The 22873-nt window shown below is 47.7% G+C and overlaps 1 protein-coding gene across 2 annotated transcripts in view; it reads right to left on the bottom strand.

Annotated features, from left to right (window-relative positions):
* Positions 1-22873, bottom strand: part of KNTC1 (kinetochore associated 1) — a 1031844-nt gene that overhangs the window by 712926 nt on the left and 296045 nt on the right. For both annotated transcript variants that reach the window (XM_085636469.1, XM_085636468.1), the window contains exons 32-34: positions 11592-11664; positions 11440-11507; positions 8291-8571 (exon numbers count right to left, since the gene is read on the bottom strand). In XM_085636469.1, the coding sequence (XP_085492595.1) occupies positions 8291-8571; positions 11440-11507; positions 11592-11664 (422 nt within the window). The remainder of the gene's footprint in view (positions 1-8290; positions 8572-11439; positions 11508-11591; positions 11665-22873) is intronic.

The following is a 22873-nucleotide window of genomic DNA, read 5'->3' on the forward strand; positions in this document are numbered from 1 at the left end:
GATATATATATTGATTTAAAGGCTATTTTCTCAGAATCTACTGAACAGATTTACACCAAACCTACAAAAGGCACTTCCTTGACCTGAGGACTACCTCTCTGCCAAATTTCGAGTAATTCTGTTCAGCCGTTCGGGCTGTAGCCCTGTCTAAAGGTCCTATGGAAAAATGCATGGGAAAAACGCGTTTTGGGACCCCCCTTTTATCTCAGCCCCCGCTTGACGAATCCCCCTGAGACTTTCAGGGTAGGAGCGGAGCGTAGCGCCCCACCTATTTTGAAAAATTCGCGAGGATTCGTCGACCGGCGCCAAAGTTATTCAAAATAGAATGTTGCGGATTTCCTATGGAAACGTGGTCCTAACTATAACTACCTACTGGCGACAGCCAGTAGGTAATATATATATTACCTACTGGCGGTCACCAGTAGGTAGTTATAGTTAGGACCCCTTTTCCATAGGAAATCCGCAACATTCTATTTTGAATAACTTTGGCACCGGTCGATGAATCCTCGCGAATTTCTCAAAATAGGTGGGGCGCTACGCTCCGCTCCTACCCTGAAAGTCTCGGGGGGATTCGTCAAGCGGGGGCTGAGATAAAAGGGTGGTCCCAAAACGCGTTTTTCCCATGCATTTTTCCATAGGACCTTTAGAACGAGCTACAGCCCGAACGGCTGAACAGAATTACTAGAAATTTGGCAGAGAGGTAGTCCCTAGGTCAAGGAAGTGCCTTTTGTAGGTTTGGTGTAAATCTGTTCAGTAGATTCTGAGAAAATAGCCTTTAAATCAATATATATATCTGAGCCCGCTTACGGTACGCTTACCGTACGCTTACCGTACGCGTACGGTGGCGTGCGCGAGCGCGATTCTGATTGGCACTTAGATCTTAGTAAACATTCGAATCGGCCGAAACCAGGAAGCGGCGTCCGCCATTTTGTCTCTCGCACTGAGTGTTTTTTATCAAACATGATGCCCAAAAACATGTTACGGGGCTGTTTTGACAACTCCCTCCCACATAGTCATGTTGAGGGTGTCCCCAAACATCCCCCAAGAGCAAAAACGGTTATATTATTTTTTCGGCAATTTCGCCGTGTACGCTTACCGTACGCTTACCGTACGCGTACGGTAAAAAAATATAAAAAAAAAAAAACCACTATCCACACTTACCCCACCCCCTGTGCCTTTGGTGGCTGCAGGCCACCAAATGTGCAGGGCTTATTACGTATGAAAAAAACCGAGATTTTGGCAACATGAAATTATAAAATAGAAATAAAAAAAACACTATCCACATTGACCCCACCCCCTGTGCTTTTGGTGGCCGAAGGCCACCAAATGTACCGGGCTTATTAAAGTTGATAAAAACCGTGCACGGAACGAACTGCGTTAAGTGGGCGCGCACGCCGCGAATGGCGTAAAGTAACTTAGCATTTAAAAAACCGTACAAATTCACTGAAAAAACCATAGGTTTCACACACGTTATAGTTAGGAATTAGCATTTAAAAAACCTTGCAAATTCACTGAAAAAACCATAGGTTTCACACATGTTATAGTTAGCGGAAATTTTACTGATAAAAAACCAATGAAATTGCCCCGTTATAGTTAGTGCTGGCAACTATAACTCACGCGACCGCAATCTTCTGCTGATGACATATGTGTCTTTATAAAAAAAAATATTTGTAATATATGTATAGCTAAAAATGTATGGAAGAAGACATGGGCAAATAAGTGTCTAAATACAGTATTAGCATCAGCAGAGGATTGCGGTCGCGTGAGTTATAGTTGCCAGCACTAACTATAACGGGGCAATTTCATTGGTTTTTTATCAGTAAAATTTCCGCTAACTATAACATGTGTGAAACCTATGGTTTTTTCAGTGAATATATATATATATATATATATATATATATATATTACCTACTGGCGGTCGCCAGTAGGTAGTTATAGTTAGGACCGTGTTTCCATAGGAAATCCGCAACATTCTATTTTGAATAACTTTGGCCCCGATTGACGAATCCTGGCGAAATTTTTAAAATAGGTGGGGCGCTCCGCTCCGCTCCTACCCTGAAAGTCTCGGGGGGATTCGTCAAGCGGGGGCCGAGAAAAAAGGGGGGTCCCAAAACGCGTTTTCCCCATGCATTTTTCTATAGGACCTTTAGTCCAAGCTACAGCCCGAACGGCTGAATATATATATATATATATATATGCAGCCAGCTACAAATGGCCAGATTTAATTGAATCTTCATTTAAAAAAGAAGCTAAATGAATAGATATGCATCACTATAAAGAGGGGACCATAGAAAATTTCACAAACCTTTTTAAAAGGAAAAGGGGTCTCTCTCTCTCCAAATTCTTGCTATACATATATCTATACTTTTTTTTACCCACTTTTCCCCTCTAATCCATCAATGCCAGCTGGAAAATCCTTGCATTCTCTGGATGTTAAGAGTCCTGAAATGTTATCTAGACAAAACCAAGGATAAAAGACAGTTAGGTCGTCTCCTTCATAAACTATGGTCAAGCCCATACAGGTTTGCCTTCTTCTAAACCATCTATATCGATTGTATCAAGCATGATTCTCTCATACCAGATAGCAAACAAAGCCCTACCTGGTAGACCTAAAGTACGTTCCACAATGGAAAAGGATGCTAACAGAGGCCTTCTTTGGAATTTTCCCATTTCAGAAATATGGGAGGCAGCTACTTGGAGCTTTGCTCATACAATTACTAGACACTACTGCCTATAGTCATACTCCAGAGCGGATACTCAAGTGGGATAGGCGTCTTTAAGGAAACTTTTTGGGCGACTGTTGGAGCCATTTTTATTTCATGTCTTCATCAAAGTAATAAGCAACCCAATCACCTACCTGGACAGAAACTAATACAGCCCTCAACAACTGCTTCACCAAGGATTCCCAATTTCCAAAAAATGACCTAACTGTCACCAGTGAGGAATGATGGGATACTGGGGTATTGTGAGGTTCTTAAAGGCACAGTGCCAGTTTTCTATTATATGCTTTGCATTGCAGCCTATTAGCTAACAATGTCTCATATTACCTTTCTTTTTAAAAAAGGTTTGTGAAAAATGTTCTATGATCACATTTTTATAGTGACGCTCATCTATGCGACCGGCTTTTTAAAAAAAAAAAAATTCTATGACATCTGGCCATTCTTAGCTTTCTTTAGGCAGCAAACAAATATACATATAACATACTATGGTACAAATTGTTGTTTTATATACACACATATGTGTACTCTTTAAAGTGCTCCGTGAACACCGCTTATGGATAGGACTGTTCAGTGCTTATGACTTTGAGGAGGATCCCCTGGAAGAGAAGGATTGCTTTCTTTAGAGAGTGGATAAAGGAGAGAATTTAATGTGACAATCGGTGTGATGAATGTGTGTACCTTTAGGAAGTAAAATATTCTGTCATGGAAGGCAGAATGAAACACCAAAAAGCCAATGGCATGAGGTGAGAGAATTTACTCCACAGGGTGGAGTCAAAGGCCCACATTATGTAGGTTTATTATGTAGTTCAGCAATACATCATGCAAACAAATACAGTTGCACTGTTTAGCCAGACATAGAAATACAGTGATAACAACAAATTATTTTTTTAGATAAGACAAAACTGAAGAAATACTACATCTCAGCAGGCTGGAGTACAGGGAGGTACCTTTTGGGGATGATCTGTACACATCAGCAAAAGTGTGAACGAAGTAGCTTACTCTTCTACGCCTTCCCACAAGTTCCTCATCTAGAAAGACTCAAATCAGTTTCACACAAAGATCAGGGTCAGATATAAAGCATGTGTTACCAGGAGGAAAGTTTAAAACTGCTGCAAAATGCAACAAAGGGTAAAGCTGTTTCAACGGTAGACCCAGGCCTGTACATACTCCGGTTCAGTAGTTCCGGGTATAACATACACCTTTACAAATCTGGGTACTCAGTACGGCTTCTGTTCTGCATTGCTTTATTTTTGAAATCATCTTGAGGAGGACCAGAAATGTTGGGAAGGCATAATTATGAGGAAAGCAATTTATTAGATGGCGCGGTTGTGCAATATCACCATATAATAAACTCACTACCTGTACTGGGTCCAGTCAGAATAGTTTGAAAAACCTTAGCTCAACCCTGTGTAGCTGTGACTGAGCGGTCAATTGTTTATCACTTTAATACTGGTTTATCAAAGGAACAAGTGAAAAACATTAAGTACCAAAACGGCTGAATAAGGAAGAAACTAGAGACTCTGTAAAAACCGGACACCAATTTCTAAAAATAAATTGTATTTTTATCTTTAAATAGGAACCTCAAAGGCAGGCATTTCAGGAGATATGAACTTTCAAAGACCTAGTAAATCACTGCTTTTTCACTAAGTGAAATAAGTCATTGTAATGGATCGCACTAGTGGTAATTTATCAAAACCTTTAAAAGTTGTAAACTACTATTCTGGCTCGCTTTTGTCGACCAACTACAGCAGAGTGTGAGTCACAGGGAGCAAAGAGGTCCAGTTGGACAGTTACACTGAAGTAAAAGCAGTCTGCAGTCCTGTTTCGGGCTCTATGGGCGAGCTGCCCCAAATTTCAATCGAGTGTTCTTGAAAATGAAGTGCCCTGATGCAAGGGATATAGGATGCTGATCTAGTGATGGGCGTCTTCCTGGGGACACCCCTTGGGTCCACAACCACGGTGGGAAGATTTGGCCACAGGGGCAGATGTCCCTCAAAGTCCAGGTGAAGTTCAGCTTAAAATCAGTTACCAATGGTCTACTGGTCTCCGGTCACAGTGAAACTAGCAGTTCCCCTCTTCTGGTGATAATGTCCTTGTAGGGCAAGCAAACTGCACTACAACGACTCTCGTTCATGTATCTGCCAGAAATATTACAGAAGGTGGGTATCTTTTTCTTCTCATGGATACTCCTTCCTGCAGTTTGCTCATCTTCTGACTGCATCCCAAAGCAATATCTCCCTGGAAGGTTTGACGGAGTAATGCCGGTTAGACAAGGAAGCCATGCAACACAACAGGGCACAGAACCCACTTATAACTGAGTGTCTGAGACGGAAGACAGTAATGCTTGGCGAAAATATGCAAGGAGGACCATGTAGCCATGCAGCTATTGTCAGTAAACAGAACATCTCTAGAGACAGCCAAGGAGGCAGAGACAGCTTCAGTGTAGTGGGAACAAAAGCCTTCTAAAGGGTCTATGACTAAGGCATAGCAAGTCTTGATACAGAGGATGACCCTGCATGAAATGGTGCTTTTGGTTACAGCTTTGCCCTTCTTCGCTTCAGTGGTCTACAAAGAACGCATCATCTACTCTCTCCTGAAGAGTACGATGAATACTGGTCTGTAGTCGAATCTGTTTTTGCACTGCCCCTCCTTGGTTGTTTGAAGAAAAATTATGATAATCAACACCCAAAGAGGATCAATACCAAGAAATAGGAGGAAACTAGCAAAGCAAACCTTTCAGGAAACGATCCACTAGCGGCAATTTAAATAGGGAAGGTTCTCAGTCACACACAAAGGCAAATAGGTTCACCAGATTGATCCTTAATCATAACCATAGCTAGAATCTGGAGTGCAAGAGGAAACCTATCGAAAGACGAAGGGAAAGCACGTATTAAAGGGGTGATGCCTTTCGACTCGCACACTGAAATAACTTCAGATAACGTCAGAGATTATCTGAAAGTGAAATGCACTCTAACAAACACCAGTAATTCTCCTCATGTGCAGCCACAGGTCTTTGGGATGCAGGTGGCAGGACGGCCCTTGCGGCTCCACAAGCATGTCCACTGTGTGCAGGAGAGCTAAGGGCAGTAGAGTACTGAGAGCTACTAGAGTTGCATACCATGCAGCAAATCCTATGAGCCCAATCTGGGACAATCTGAATCAGCAGCACTCAATTCTCCTTCACCTTCTGCAGGACATTTGGCAGAAGCAGAACTGGCGGACATGCATGAAGGTGAAGAGCGCGCAGATTTGGCTGCAAAACCCTGCCCTTTTGCTGCAACAAGAGATCCTCCCGAGGGGCAGCCTGATTGGAGGACAGATGTGCATGAATTCTGTATACCATACTCTCCTCTCCCAGTCTACAGCCATCAAGATGACTTGGGCACGATTGGATCTGCTCTTCTTCAGAACTCAGGGAAGGAGAGGTATCGGCGGGAAGGCATATTGGAGTCTCATATTTCAGTCTAGTTGGAATGAGTCACCGAGCAAGAGCCACTTTGGAAACTCTAGCACGCAGACGTACTGAAATTGTGCATTCTCTGCAGTGGCCAATAGATCTAGAGATGGTTCTCCACACTTCTAGAAGAGATCTTGAGCCACATCCAGTTGCCGATGCCATTTGTGCTCTGTGACTGAGTTTGTCCACTTTGGTGTTAAGAGATCCTGCCAAGTGCTGCACGACCAGGAAAATGTCCTGACGATCCAGCCATGTCCAGAGGCGCAGGACCTCCTGACACATGGTCCACCACCCCACCCATCCCTGCTTATTGCAGGACAAAAAAAGCAATAGTGCTGTCTGTGAACACCTAGACCAGTTTCCCTTTGTTGGAGGGCAGGAACACTTTAAATTCCAAGTGAATCGGCTTCAGCTCCAGAAGACTGATATGGAGCTGAGTCTGACCGCTTCTGATCTCCACCCCTCCCAAATTGTACCCCTTCCCTGAAGCGATGCACTGGTCACCACTGTCAGCTCTGTGTGGGGAAGGAAAAAGGGTCTGCCCCTGACCCAATCTCGGTTCAGGAACCACCACTGCAAATCTTGTGCTGTCTTCTCCAATATCCAGACCGGATTAGAAAGATTTCCATGGTGCGGTGTCCACTGGAACCTTAGGTCCCACTGAACAGCCTGCATGTGTCACCGGGCATGTTTCACCAGCAGGATGCAGTAGGTCATCAGACCCAGCAGCCTTCGAGTCGGTCTCACTGAGATCCAGGACCGAGACTGAAACATCAGGATGATTGCCCAAATGTCCTGGGCTCTCTGTTCCCGGAGGGAAAGCACGGAACCGCAGTGTCCAGTTTGGCTCCAATGAAAGAGCATTAGAAATGGGGTTCTGGTTGGCAGTTATGCACCCTGTCCGGACAGGAACCACCACTCTAGTCAGGGTAAGCTAGATAGAGCCTAAAAAATAACCTGTGCTCACCCTCTGGCAGCTTGGCACAGAGCAGTCACGCTACGCTAAAGATGCAATGTATAAAGTATTTGTGCAACACACACACAGTAACACAATTAACGCACCACAAAGACTCCACACAGGGTTAGAAAAATGTATTATATTCTGAACTAAACAAGACCTAAACAACAAAAATCCAATAAGTAAAAGTCGAGATTTTAAATTTCTAAGTGAAAAATTGCGCTTAGACGCAAATAGCACTTTAAGGGTTACTTGAGGTCGTGCTAGACCAGGGCAAAGTCAACATTTCAAGCTGACCGCGATGGAGCGCGGGCCGGGTACAGGAGCCATGCAGGCCCGAGTAACTTAGTACCTTGATCCTGGTCCAAAAGTTGGTTGGAGCGCTGATATTGGTCTTGGCAACGGATCATCTAACAGTGCCATTGGCATCGGGATAGCAGGGACCGCCATGGATCTAGGGTTTGAAGTACAAATTTTTACTGGAGTTAGTAACCCGACTGGAGGCTCTTGCGGTTACATGGAGCCCACAGGGAAGCCAGGGGAAATCGGAGGCACACTGAAAATGTGTAGCATGGCCTCCTTGAAGGTCTCCTTCTGCTGCGGGGTCAACACTGGCTCTGGAACAGAGATTTCTCACCAATGGGATCCTAGAAAACCATCTTTCCCTTTTGGCCTCCAACTCTGAACCCAAGTCCACATTTCCCATTTGTAATCCCACCAGACCTGCTGATAACTGATCAATTAAGCCAGAAAACCTATCTTCTCAATTATGAAAGTAAAGAGGCTGGAGGTGCCAGACAAATGTTCCTGAGCTCCTCTCCTGGTTGTCATTAACCAGGAGGACAATTGCTCTTTTCAGGACCAGAGGAGGGCAGTTATCTAGCTACTTTAAGACAACCTTAAATAAATTTAAGGAAAATGCAGAAAATTGTAAATTTTTTATTTCCAAAACTGTTGTCTACTCTTCAAAAACCAGCAGCAAAGGAACACCCACCCCATACATCAACATCAAACATTTTTTGGTGTGCCTGTATTGCTACAACCCTTTTGGACAGGCCACAAGAAATGCTCTAAGCGTCATTGTGTCAAGTGAAAAAGAGCAGACTTTCATTTCCTAGATGTAAGAAAAACAAGACTGATCGATTTTGCTATTACCTGCATATATCCAAAGCAAGGTCACTGTTCGCAGCACCCAAGGCCCTCAAGGCCAACTCTTTCTTTAGCTCAAGCTCTGAAACCTGTAACAGTGAAGCCATCCGGTAAAGCCGTGACTCAGTGAATGAGCCCTTGGCATTAATATCTAGGATCACTTCTTCATTCTTCGATGCAGACTTTGATAGCGCAGTCTCATAAGCACTTATATAGTCTTCAAGCAACTGAGAAACTAGAAGGCGATCCGCATACTCTTCAAATGAGAGAAAGATATCAAAATCTTCCTGCAAGATACAACAATAAATACAATCAGTGTAGTTTAGTTAAGTTCAATCTTATCGCTCTGCATGGACAAGGCCACTCCACCCACCCTATCAATCGTCATATGATATCCTGAAAAGGCTGCGTTTTAGATAGATACAACAGCCCCTACCCAGGAGTAGAGTTCCTGCAACTCGTAGGTAATCTATTTCTAACAATTCTGAACTCAGAACTTTTAGTTTTACCTGGGCTATGCAAAGCGTAAATGGTATTATCGAAAACTTACCTCATATGCCCAAAGGTGGTCAAACTTGCAGTGGTTTTCCGCTAATCATGAGGCAATAATGCATGCTTCGAAGCATAAGGTAAGAAATGTATAAATTACCACAGATAAGTACAAAAGCTACAGCTGTAAGGGGGAGAACGCATGAAAAATGTATCATAGGATATTATTTGACTTTGAGAATGGAAGGTAAGCACACTACACTGCTAAAATATAATGGGATGAACCTCCGGGTAAAAATGAGATCTTAATGGAAAAGATTGCATGCTTCGCATTACAGGTTCTGAGTTTTAGAATATTTTAAAACATTCTATGAAGAGGAGACTCTCCCAGAGGTACAGTGAGAAATATGTTAGAAAGCATCAGGACAGGAAGAAAGCACACTTAAGAATACATACAAATTTACTTCCATGTTTAAAGTTTTTATTTTACACTTCACTTTAACATATAGCCTCAGATCACTATTCTTGCCCTGGATTAAATGTAGAACACCCCGGAAAACAAGCCAAAATAACCACTAATCATTATAAATTTGGTACCAAACAACATACAGAAGCTACGTATAGGTTGATGTGAATTTATCCTTACTTTTAAGTAATGACTAGAGATGACACTAACTTGTTCTGCCCTCATGGGTTTTTTCTATGCAGTCCCTTAACTAAGATTGTTCTATCCAATCCCACGAAGCAGGAGAGAGCTGAGCAGAGTTCACCACTCTCATGAGATTTCTCTCATCAAATTCAGCTAATGATCTTAATCAAGATTTTCTTGATGTTGATCATTGCGCCAATAAAGCCATGATTACAAGTCAGGAGATGTGGAATAAATGCATGGAGCTCTGCTCTGCCTGATTATAAGTTGGAAGGTTTTTCCTCATCCGTTTTTTCCAGGAGTGGGCAAAACCATGGCCTTTTTTTTTCTGCCGCAAGAATGGCAGGCCACTTTGGCTGCAGCACCAGTAAAACCTCATTCCCCATTTTCACTTCTGACAGATAGGGAAGCATTCAAAGCATCCCCTGACAGAAAATACCTTCCCTCTAGGACTATCCCCACTTTGGCCGGAGGTTCTCGCATGCTTTTATCATCTGTGCACAGCAGGTGGTAAATGTATACACGGAATAGGGAATTCCGTGTACTATTATGAGTGGAAAAATCGTACCCATGCAGTAATTTCCCATTCCATGTGATTTAATTTGTGATTTGGTTACTAGGGCAGTAAAAGTAAATTTGAATGAATTTATTGTTACCTCAATATTGTCCAACTCGTACTCAGGACCTAAATCTACAGCATTCACCTTAGCCACATTTAATGGCCTTCAGCGGTCTATCTGTGTTCGGACAAGCCTAAGAAATAAAGTTACAATAGAATGGCAAGGAAACTTTGGAGCCACTGTCCCAGGGTAACAGAGATCCAGATTTATACATTCTATTTGGTCTTGGAATATCCATCATGGACTACTGCCCATGATATGACAACACTGACTAAGACCTTTTCTGATGGATACTCCATCTTACCATACATTTTTTATCTAGAAGTATTGCCAAGCATAAGAGTCGATCCAAAATAATTTTACCATCCACTTATCTGCCATGTGGTGACCCCATTGCAAGACAAACCATGTAACACTATGATGTCACTGTCAACACAGTGGTCCCAGCATCATAAATGTGCAACTTGCACTGGAGGCATCAGGACTAAAAGGAGTAGCTAACCTTATAAAGAAACATTCTAAGCATTATCAAAGAACAAATACTGTCACAGGAAACTCTACGTAACTTTCTTTCTGATGGACACAACAGCCCCTTATAGTAAACTTATTTACACAAGATACACTGGATCTGGAACTTTTCTTAGCTGTACCACTTTAACAGTAGCAAGAGGTTCAGAACGTCATGAGTTGCTGCGCAATGTCATTTGTGGAACGAGAAAGAGTGGAATTGACTTTGGAAGTCAAATAAAGAATGAAGCTTAACAAAAGAATGTCACTTTCCCCAGGTTTTTCTGTATCCATACAGATGGCATAAACGCAAAGGTAGGAGTCAAAAGAAAGACCACAAAAAAAAGCATCACCCATTGGAGGGGAAGTAGAGTGTGATCAGCAATTTGTGGCAGTCATAATGACAGGAAATATTTTTTTTCCCCCACTGCCACAGATTCCTTCTATGAAGTCGCCCAAAGCAGCCCACGGTCAAAGCTACCAAAAAGTCACTTTTTGATGTCAGGAACATCAAGAAAAAGTGTAAATCCTCAAACAGGCCCCATACAAAAGAGAACCAGGTTGAGATCCCACTGGAGAACCCTGAAACGCATAGGAGTTTATTTTCTCTGTTCCACTTTAAGAAACCGTGTTACTAGAGGGAGCTTAAAGTGGGTTCCATGATCAGGAAAGAAAATGCAAGTTGCCCTTTCTCTAAGCCTACATTTAAATCTTTTTCAGTCAGATAGTGCAGAATATTAAGAACTTCAGCGTGTTGATAATAGAACTGTCATTCACGTACACAGCGAAGACCAAACCACTGCTCAAATATACAGCTCTTGTGGAAGGATGCCTGGCACACTAGAGAACATCAAGAACTTCTGTATGTAATTCAGCTCAACAACTCTTACCTGTAAACTGGAGAGTGCTTCAAAGATTTTTAACTGTTGAGCAAAATACGTGACCATCAGTCGATCCTCTAAAGTAAAGACAAAGTTAACATATTAGCAATACACTTAGGGACACCATACAAATAAATTAAATTCAAATCTCAAATTCTTACCTTTTTCAAGGTAGAGAATTAATTTCAGAATCTCCACCATTGTTTTCGCTACGGACATTTGATAGCCTTTACTCTGAAAATGCAATCCAGGATTTTTAAAAACCTTTTCATACATATGGACACAATTTCAATTGTTGTTACAAGAGTTACAAATCCATCTAAATTAACAGAATATTTTGTTTTTTATAGCTGCAGTACAAACCTACAAATCCAGACAAAGTGTTATAGCTAACCAAAATCCAGGTTTGGCTTTAGGAGGCACACTTGACAAACGGACACTACGGCCCAGATTAAGTAGAGTGGCGTTAGGTACATAGATACTATCCAGCCGGAAATAACACCTCATGCAATTTTACCAGAACAATTTTTCAGATACTAAAAATGGGCCTGGTGGAACAGGAAAAGCGAGCTGGTTGCAACTGGGCACTGAGGTATCCCATCCTGAAAAGAAATAGGCTTGGAAAGGTGTGAGCTGTAAATCACTAGAAGAAAGCACTAAGCCATCCCACAAAGGACCAAGCATTGACATAGTTACTACGTCTCGCCTATGAAAGCCATTGGGTTTGGCAATGGTTTTTAGTCGTCTTGCACAGCAGTGCAGCTGTTGTGCAGCATGGCTAAAACGTTAACAAAACGCAATGACATGGGCACTGCGAGAGCATTTTTTTTTAAATGTAAGTATAAATAAATAAATGGGGGACTGGGTTGGGGACGAGGCAGCACAAGAAGGGAGGGTGGGAAAGAAGAAAACAGGTGGAGGAGAGGACAAGTGACAGACAATGGCGAAGCACTCCGACAACGGAAGGTGGGCGGGAAGCTGGGGAAGGGTCTGGAGAAGCAAACTGGCAATGGAGGGTGTGTGTGAGGGGCTAGGAACGCACACTGACATTAGAGGGAAGCAAGGACGGGCTGGGGAATCAAATGGCTACTGGGCAGGATACAGTGGAAGAAAACTGAGAATTAAGGGTGGGGTGGCCAAGAGCAACAGGGGTAGCAAGCGGACAATGAAGGATGGGTGGAAGCATGCTGAAAAAGGAGGCTGGGTATGTGGGAGGTGCAGAAGTGGCAAGCTGACAGTGGGATAGTGGGATGGAGGAGCTGAAGGAAGCAACCCGGCATACGGATGAAAGGGGGAGGGAGAGGCTGGGGAAACAAGTTGGCAGCAGAGGGCGAGTGGAAAGGGACAGGGCAGCAATCTGGGAATGGAGGTAGGGCGGGAGCGGAGGCCACAAGCGGATAATGGAAGGTGGATGGTAGGTCTGGAGCAGCAAACTAACAACAGAGGAAGGACAGGAAGGGCTGGGGCCAACACAGACAATGGAGGGTGGGCAGAAGGGACTGCGGAAGAAAGACAACTGAGGGCAGGAGCAAGAGGACCATGGAGGGACGGGGGAAGAACACAGGACATGGCTGGGGAAGCAAAAGGACTTTGGCAGGAGGAAACACAATAACAATGGAGGGTGGACAGAAGCGTCTGGATACTCAAACAGACAACGGCGTTCTGATGGAGCAAACCAGGGAGTGGTGGGGAAGCAAGAACAGCAACTGAAGGAGAACAGCCAAGGGCAACATGAAGGGGTAGAAGTACAAGAGGTAAACACCTGGAAAATACGTGCACTCTTGTAGAGTGCTTAAACAAAAAGAAAAAAAAGCACCTATAAAGTGAGCAGCGGAAGGACACAAGTAATGCATCTATACTTCATGGAAAGGGCAAACAAAAGAGGAGAGAAAGCCTACAGAAGCTGAAAATTAAGAATCAGGCAAGTGAGAGAGACAAAGCCAGCCAATGGTAATCATCGGTGGTCTTTAAGCGAACAGTAAGCCAACATGTTTGATAACAGACAGCACATGTGCTGTTTTAGGCAAGACCTAAAAATGTGTCAGAAAACACAACACAGACAAAATCAGCAGAAAAAGCTGACCCAGGAAAAGCTGGCAGCAATGAATAAACCCTGCTGCGTAAGGCAACGCAACCAACGTAAATGTAAACCAAGGGTATCCACACTGCCCATGGAATGCCCCGAGTCAGAGAAGGAACCCTACGGCTAAAACAACCACCAAGCTCCCAGGAAATAAACAGAGTATGCATGAAAACACAGGTCTTGCAATAACTGGGGAAATACTCTCCCTCAACCAAGCAAAGTAGACAATTTGCAACAGAGTATGAAGAGGGCACTAGCGCAATGGGACCATAATGCAAACCCTTGTAGGTTGACCAAACGTACGAGTTACTTACCTTCGGTAACGATGTATCTGGTAGAGACGATTCTAGCCGCAGATTCCTTCACGTAGAATTATCCCCAGGCATGAGACTGGATCTGGAAACCATTTTGCCCAGCATCCCTGCGCGACAGGGGGACGGCATCACGCGACTCTGCCCAGGTGTCATCCACGTACATGACGTCAGCGAGGTCACATAAGTCCCACCCCGGCGCGCCTACGTCAGTTTTCTTCTGAGAACTTTTCCGCGCCACAACGCGGAGTCAGCAGACAAAACTGTGAGCGCATAGGAACAGTGTGCGAAAGAGCAGCAAAAGGGAATGGTGAGGAACAACACCATAAGGAGCAGCACCCGGCACTGCAGTACCCAAAGGCAGGAAAGGAATAAAGAACAGGGCATCAACTCTGCCAGTACAGCGACAGGCCCCCCCCCCCAGAGACAAGGGACATATGTAAAAATGTCACGATAACATGCAACAGGACTACAACCCCAACCAAAGACAAGGAAGGGGAACCAGTCGGGGACACACAGGGAACGACAAAACTTACAAGGCATCCCCATCACAGAGTGTGACAACCCCACTAGGAACAAGGGAAGAGGCACCGCCAAAAGACCCCAACCTCAAGGGTCGCAAAGAGCCAGAAGTACCAACAAACCTATCCTCCCATGTGACAACGGGGAGGAAAAAGGGGGGCAGCCCGACAGAAAGAGGGAAAGAATGTACTCATAGAAGACACAGCCACCCACAGGGAAGCGAGTGCAAAAGACCAAATCACAAGCCCTCGCAGAACGGGGAAGAAGGGCGGGCCATGAAGGAATCTGCGGCTAGAATCGTCTCTACCAGATACATTGTTACTGAAGGTAAGTAACTCGTACATCTGATAGATACTACTAGCCGCAGATTCCTTCACATAGAATAGATACCCTAGCCATACCCAAGGGGAAGGAGGGTCTGCGAGAGGACCCCACCCACCGGGGCACGACAGAGGACCGCCCAGGGGCCGAGTCCAAAACAGGACGAGAAGCCCCGTCCAACAGGCAAGGGGAAACGAAGTGAAGAAGATAGCCAGTCCCCACTCAGCTGAGGAAACAAGGCAAGGCGCAAAGGGGTCAAACACCCCACGCCCCACGTGAAGCAACAAAACCTCCGCCCAAGGCCAAGGCAAGGAAAGGAGCATCGAAGGAGAAGAGCAACCTAGAGACTCCAAGGAGAAGAGGAGGAGCAAAGGCAATCCCAGACAGGATGGCGCCAAAGGAGAAGAGCAGCCTAGAGACTCCAAGGAGAAGGCAGGATGACAGTCCCACTAAATCCCCAAAAAGGGCACAACAGTGCAGAAAGAACAAGAGGGCGGCACTGGCAAGCTCTGCCAGACTCCAGGGATACCACAGAACGAACACTCAAAGCAAGAAGGCGAAGAAGAAGGTTGCATCCGCAACATGCCATAACGCCACGAAGAGCAGAAGCCCGCAGGTGACCACAACTCCCCAGCACATACCAGGGCTATATAACAACCAACCCTGCCCCACATGGGAAATGTCAGATCCCAAGACATGGGAACCTCTGAGGAAGAAACTTCCGCAGCAGAGGACAACAAAAAAGACCTGCGGCAAAAAACTATCAAGCGGCCAGAGGGGAATGCAGACGGCCCAATCTCAGGCCCAGCATGGTGTGAAAAACCCAAAGGAAAAACACACAGTCAAAAAGGGCTGGCCAGCAGCCAACAGAACCACAGCCTCAGCCAGACAACTGGGGCGACCCGCCCCAACGGAAGAACAGCTCCAAGAACCAGAGCAACACGCATGTCACTGAGGAGGAGAAGAAGGACGGGGAGGAGGAGGAGGACGAAGCCCCGCCAAGAACCTCTGGATGGCTGAGTCCGCAGGGGAATGGAACAAAAGAGCACCATCGAAGGGAAGGTCCACCAGCCGTTCTCAAACATTCTCCGGGAACAGACTGTCCCGAAGCCAGGCATGGCGACGAAGGGCAACCGAAGAAGCCATGGCACGACCCAACACCTCCGAGATGTCCAAAGTGGAGCGAAGGATAAACGCCGCCAGCTCCCGATCATCCAAGACGTGATGTCTCAAATCCACACAAGCACCCTCCTGAGAAGCGGCAGACATAAGGGACTCTGCCGAGTGCCACAAGCAAGAAGTGGCCCTAGCCAAAACACACAGTGTGTTAAGGGCGCGCAGAGCCGCACTGGTGGAGGCAAACATATTGCGCCCCCAAGAGTCCAGTCAGCGGGCCTCCCGGGAAGGGGGAGACAACAGGAGCGGCAAAGCAGGAAAGGCAGACTGCAAAAGGGGGCCTCTGGTTGAAGGGTGAGGAGAAAGGCAGACCGGATCACGCGGTGCCGGATGGTGGCGGTGCAGAAGGTGCTGGGGCAACGGGTCCCCCGTGGCGGAACGGCCCCAAGTTCCCAAGAGAGAAGAGTGGAGTGAAACCTCGAAGGGAAGCAACAGTTCCCTACCACCAGAGCCCTGATGGAGAACCTCTAGAAGATGATCTGCAGGAAAATGGGTAGCTGGATCACCCATGCGCAAAATTCCCACAGCTGTCGAAACAGCGCGGGCAAAAGCCGCACCCGTCTCCGTAGGGCCCCGCGGAGGGGATAGCAGCTCCTCGTTAGGTGACGGCTGCAAGCTAAGGCGCCATCCCCCAAGCCAACCGGAGGAAGGAATGGCCAGGGCCGAAAGGAAGGAAGAGGGACCGAAGAGTGGGGGACTTGCAACTCCTCCGGCGAAGACAGCGGTCGTGGAAACGGTGAGGAGCCGCCTTTAGACGACGTCGGTAAAAAAGCCACGACACGGCGGCCCGTCTCCGAATAGTCTGCGAGGATGACACCAGCAACCGCCGAACCTCTGGAGAAGAGGAGGCGTCCAAAGACGAGTCAACAACCCGACGTCGGCCCGGCGCCGAATAGTCCGCAGCCTGAGGCAGGACCCGGCGCCGAACGGCGTCACCTCAGACAAGGCCTCCTTCTGTCCTGAGAGCCCCGAGGGGCTCGGGGGTGCGCTCCGAGCCCCGGCGACCTCCCGCGACACCACAGGGACTCCTGTGGGAGTTTGCGGCAAAGCAGAAACGCCATGGTCCGAAGGAGGGACCCCCGAAGAGCCGCACCCCAACAGCACCACATCGTCCGAGCCTGGATCCGAACCAGAAGGCACCAGGGCTGGAGCCGCCAGCGACGCCGCGGAGGGCCCCGCACACTGCAAGGGATCCGCCGACGTCCCAGGAGGAGAAGGAGGAGGAGGAAAAGCCAGCGAGGCCTTCAAAGCCGCCGCATATGTCTCCATCTGGGCTCTGGTCACCCCCACGCCGGGAAACGGCGGATAAGGGGACGACACGCGGGGCCGCACCACCCTCGGAGAGCCTCCGACAGGCCGGAACCCGACCCTCTGGAACAAACTGCGACACTTACCAAGAGGTGAGCGGCGCACTTGCAACCTGGGAGAAGACCGAAGTCGGCGAGGGAAGCCGCTGGTCCGAGAACCCTCCTCAGGGGCCGGCCGAGATGACGCCGCAGACCTGGACACCCGAGCCGACAGACGTTTCATCCGTCGCTCACGCCGGGACTTCGGCTTCATCTGCTGGCACGCCTCACGCTGATCCCCCAAACACCACATACAGATGGGGTGAGGATCCGTCACCGACATGAGGCGGCCACACGACGAACAAGTTTTAAAGCACGAGGGATTCGCACACTGTTCCCACACACGCAGCAATAGCAGAAGGGAAAGGCCTAAACAGGCCCAGAGCACAAACAGGATACGCGTTGCACACGGAAAAGAAAAAAATCTGATGTAGGCGCGCCGGGGTGGGACTTATGTGACCTCGATGACGTCACGTACGCGGACGACGCCTGGGCGGAGTCGCGTGATGCCGTCCCCCCGGCGCGCAGGGATGCTGGGCAAAATGTTTTCGGGATCCAGTCTCACGCCTGGGGATACTTCTAAATGAAGGAATCTGCGGCTAGTAGTCTCTATCAGATTCATCTATTCACTCGTGTCCGCACCTAACATGGTACCACTGTGCCTAAAAATGACAAACTAGAATAGAACATCTCAAAAGGGTGACCCTGTCATGCATATGTAGTAACAGCAGCTGGATGCAGAACAAAACAAGAACATTCTCTAAATAAATAGCAGAACCACTAGGCAGAGCAATGTAACCGCATATGAATCAGACCAACCACTAGTAGGGGGAGATCAACTCATAATCAGAGAAAATATAACCATAAGCCGCCTGTCTCCATCTAAAAACGATACGGACTATTGACAAACTGCTATTAGTGACCTAGAACCAAAACTACAGACATAGAACCTTCAAGTCCAAGGAGCTAGGTACCACAAGACCCACTAGATGATGTGTCAATTTCTTCCTTTTAACAGCCAACAAAAAATGTCTGGTCTGTTATGGAAGAGGTAAGGTCAAGAAGTGTTGCGGGCACCTATCATTACCTACAGAAGTATGTAAGCCTGGGATAAAACAAAGGAAGGAAAGAAGGCCTAAAGCCAATGACTATTCCCAACATCAACAGTATATGTTGCAGAATCACAATGCCCATCTGCAGCAGCCAGTACTGAGACTCAATGTATCAATATCATCAATCAACAAAGAGCAGCAGTGGTCACCTGCCAGCGAATGTAGACAAGAAGGTGAAGAATGGCAACCAATAGATCAAAGTTCATAGGCTGCACAGAACACAACTATCTAGGAACCTTAAGCTAGGTTTGAAGACAAGATAATGAATGCATTGTCTTAAAGTAAAAAGACAAACTCAGCCTCCGCGCTCTAGATCAGTAACCATAGAAAGTCAAACTCCTGAATAACTACTCATAACAGCTGACATCAAACATAAATCCAATACGATGCAAACCCCAACCACCTTGGAAGCTAACAATAATAGAAATAACAAACTGACCTAACCCTGAGGACAGTCGAGGACTGATAAACAAGTTACTTACGTTTGGTAACAATATATCTGTAAGAAACAGTAGTGATAGTTCCTTACCTTAGAATTACCCCCAGGTGTCCGACTGGACCCGGAAAATTTGTAAGCAGTATCCCTGCACGTCGGAAGGTGGCGTTGTGTGGCTCCGCGTCCGCCGCTGGCGTTGTGGTCGCCGAGATGATGTCGCGGCAGCTACATAGACACCACCCTCGTGTACTGACGTCAGTTCTGTACACTACTTTCCGCGCCAGGAATGCAGAGCCATGAAAGATACTTACCACTGGTGCCTTGAAACTAGGGCCCTGAAAAGGATGACATTAACCCTAGAAATCAGTTCGCATAACGGGGAGGATGGGTGGGGCGGTAAGGAATCTATCACTACTAATGCTTCTTATAGATATATCGTTACCGAAGTAAAGTAACTTGTTCATCTGAAAGAAACATGTTGTGATAGATTCCTTACCTTGGAATAGATACCCCAGCAATACCAACCCCGGTGGTGGGTCTGCGAACCAAGATCACACAAGGAAGTCCCGGAGAACAGAACGGCCAAAGAAGCAGTCTCTCAGGACTTGGCTGTCCAGGCAATAGTGGTTAGTTAAAGTGTGCATCGAGGCCCACGTAGCTGCCTGACAGATGTCTTGTAGGGGGACACCACGTCTCAATGCCCTAGTGGCTTCCGTCGCCCTGGTGGAACGGGCACGCAGCCCCACCGGGGGCCTTTTTAGCCAGAGAAGAACAGGCTTTAATACACAAGACGACCCATCGGGAGATAGTCCACTTGTGTACAGCCCGACCTTTCTTGGTGCCAACGTAGCCAACAAAGAGCTGGTCATCCACCCGGAACTGTTGCGTGCGGTTCAAGTAAAACGAGAGCGCGCGTTTTAGGTCCAGACGGTGAAGCCTCGCTTCCTCTCTAGAAGGATGCAGAGGCAGAAAGAAGGTGGGCAAAGTGATGGTTTTGCCCGATGTGAAAGGCAGTGACAACTTTTGGCAAAAAGGATGGACGGGTTCTGAGCACAACCTTGTCCGGATGGACAAAGAAAAGGAGGTTAACAAGAAAGAGCCTGGATCTCACTCACTCACCGAGTGGAGGTGATGGCAACCAGGAAAGCAGTCTTCAAGGTTAATAAAAGTAGAGGACAGTTGTGAAGAGGCTAAAAGGGAGCGCACATCAAATATGTAAGAACCAAATTCAAGTCCCACTGTGGCATCACAAAAGGAATAGGAGGGAAAAGGTGAGTAATGCCTTGGAGGAACCTATTAACAGGGGACTTGAAAAGAGAAGGCTGACCAGGTAGCCTGAGAAAGGCCGAAATAGCAGAAAGGTAGCCCTTGAAAAGTGCCCAGAGCAGAGCCCTGCTGGGCCAAAGAAAGAAGAAACAATAGAACTTCTGAAAGAGGGGCAGAAAGGGGATCCAGCCTTTGCTGTACACCATGCCACAGATTCCAGGAGGCAAGTTGAAAGGAATCAACTGTCGCCGCTCAATCTCCACGCAAGGAGGTGGAGGCTGGACAGGTTTGGGTGGAGGACTGTCCCCTGCTGCTGCGACAGAAGATCCTCCCAAAGAGGCAGTTGAATCGGGGGAAATCGATGGTCATACTGAGTAGCTCGGGATACCAAACTCTTCGAGCCCAGTCACGAGCCACAAGAAGGACTTGGGCCAGGTCACGCCTGGTCTTCAGCACTCTGGGCAGAAGTGGTATAGGCGGAAAGGTGTACAGCAGACCGCAACTCCACTCGCAACGAAAAGTGTCAACGAGCGAGTGCCACCTTGGAAAGTCCGACGCGCAGAACTGCTGACATTGCGTGTTCTCTTCGGTGGCGAATAGATCTAACCAAGTCTTTCCACATTGTTGAAAGAGTCCTTGTGCCACGTCCCAGTGAAGACGCCATTCGTGATCCATCATGCACCTGCAGCTGAGTTTGTTCGCCCTGGCGTTCAGTGAACCTGAAGGTGTTGAACCACCAGTGAAATGCCCTGATGTTTCAGCCATGTCCAGAGGCGCAGAGCCTCCTGACATAGGGTCCATGGCCCCACCCTGCCTTTTGTTGCAGTACCACATGGCGGTGGTATTGTCCGTGAACACCTGCACTACTCTCCCCTTGACAGAGGGAAGGAATGCCTTTAGTGCAAGTCGGATCGCCCGGAGCTCCAGAAGATTGATATGGAGCTGGTACTCCGCCGGAGACCAGAGGCCTCTGATCTCCGCCTCTCCCATGTGGCTGCCCCATCCCAGGAGGGACGCATCCGTCACCAATGTGTGCTCCGGTTGGGCAAGGGAGAGGGATCTGCCATTGACCCAATGCCGGTTTGTGAGCCACCACTGCAGCTGTTGTGCCGTGCCCTCTGAGATCTGGATGTAGTCGGACAGGTTCACCTGATGCTGCTCCCACTGGAACTTCAGGTCCCACTGCAGAGCCCGCATATGCTATCTGGCATGAGTGACCAGCAGGATGCAGGAGGCCATGAGGCCCAGCAGCCTCAGGGTCATCCTGACCGAAATCCAGGATAGAGGCTGAAAGATCGGAATGAGAGCCTGAATAGCCTGGACTCGCCATTCGGGAGGATAGACACGAAAGAGTGTCGTATCCAGAACCGCTCCGATGAAGAGGAGCTTCCGAGAGGGAAACAGGGGCGACTTCAGCAATTTGATGGCGACCCTGAGCAAATGCAGGAGGTCGGCCGTAGTCTGGAAGTGGGAGACGACTGCCTGGGGCGATCCCGCCTTCAACAGCCAGTCGTCGAGATAGGGGAAGACTGGAACCCCTGATCGGCGCAGATGAGCTGCGACCACCACCATCACCTTTGTGAACACCCGGGGGGTGCTGGTAAGGCCAAAGGGGAGCACGGTAAACTGAAAGTGCTCGTGGCCTACCGTAAACCGCAGGTAATGCCAGTGGGCTGGCAGGACGGGAATATGGAAATATGCATCCTACAGATCCAACACTACCATCCAGTCTCCAGGCTATAAGGCAGTCAAGACCTGAGCCAGAGTAAGCATCTTGAACTTCTCCTTCCGGAGGAAGCGATTGAGGTTCCGGAGGTCTAAGATAGGACGCAAGCCCTTGTCCTTCTTGGGCTCCAGAAAGTAGTGGTAGTAACAACCACGACCTACTTCTGGCACAGGAACGCGCTTGATGACCCCCTTGGCCAAGAGGGCCCCAACTTCCTGTTGAAGAAGTGCCAAGTGATTCCCTGACATGCGGTGGAACTGGGGTGACATGGCTGGAGGGGTAGTCTCGAACGGGAGGGAGTAGCCCCTTCGGACAATTTGTAAAACCCACCTGTCCGTAGTGACGGGCACCAGTGGGGGGAGGTGATGGCGAATCCTGCCGCCCACTGGCGTTTGATGGGCCTCAAAAACCGGACTAGGAAGGTTTTGAGGCAGTGGTGGCCAGGGTGGAGGTGGACCGACCAGCCCGCTGGCCCCTTGACCCACCTCGGCGAGTCCCACGTCCGTGGCTGCGTTGAAACGGTTGCAGCGCAGGCCTGTGGCTCTGAAGCGAACGTGTCAGGCCGCCCCTTCCGTGGCCACAAAAGGAGCGTAAGCAGAAGGCGGAGGAGGTCGGGTGGCCGAAAGGCCCAAGGGCTTGGCCGTAGCCCGTGAGTCCTTAAAACGCGCTAACGCACTATCTGCCTTGTTGCCAAAAAGGCGAATGCCATCAAAGGGCATGTCCATGAGAGTGTTCTAGACATCGACAGAGGAGCCAGTAGTCCTCAGCCAGGCGTGGCGACAAAGCGCCACTGTCGTGGAAATCGCTCTGCCCAGCGGCAGTGTCAAGGCCACATGAAATTGTGAACTTGGCTGCATCTCTCCCTTCAGCAATAGCCTGAGAGAGCACTGTCCGGGCCTCTGAGGCAGCACTTGAGCTACCGTATCCCACACAGAGTAAGAATAACGGCCCAAGATGCATGCAGTGTTCAAAGACCGCAGCCCTGAACTGGCAGAGGAAAAAATCTTCTTCCCAAACTGTTCCAGTCTCTTGGATTTCCTATCCAGGGGTGTGGTAGAGAATGCACTTTGGGACATGGAAGCTTGGACAACCAAGCTCTCAGGGCTGGGGTGTTGGGAGAGGAAAAGGGGGTCGCCTGGGGTCG

This window comes from Triturus cristatus, chromosome 11 (genome assembly GCF_964204655.1).
Source record: "Triturus cristatus chromosome 11, aTriCri1.1, whole genome shotgun sequence".
NCBI lineage: Eukaryota > Metazoa > Chordata > Amphibia > Caudata > Salamandridae > Triturus > Triturus cristatus.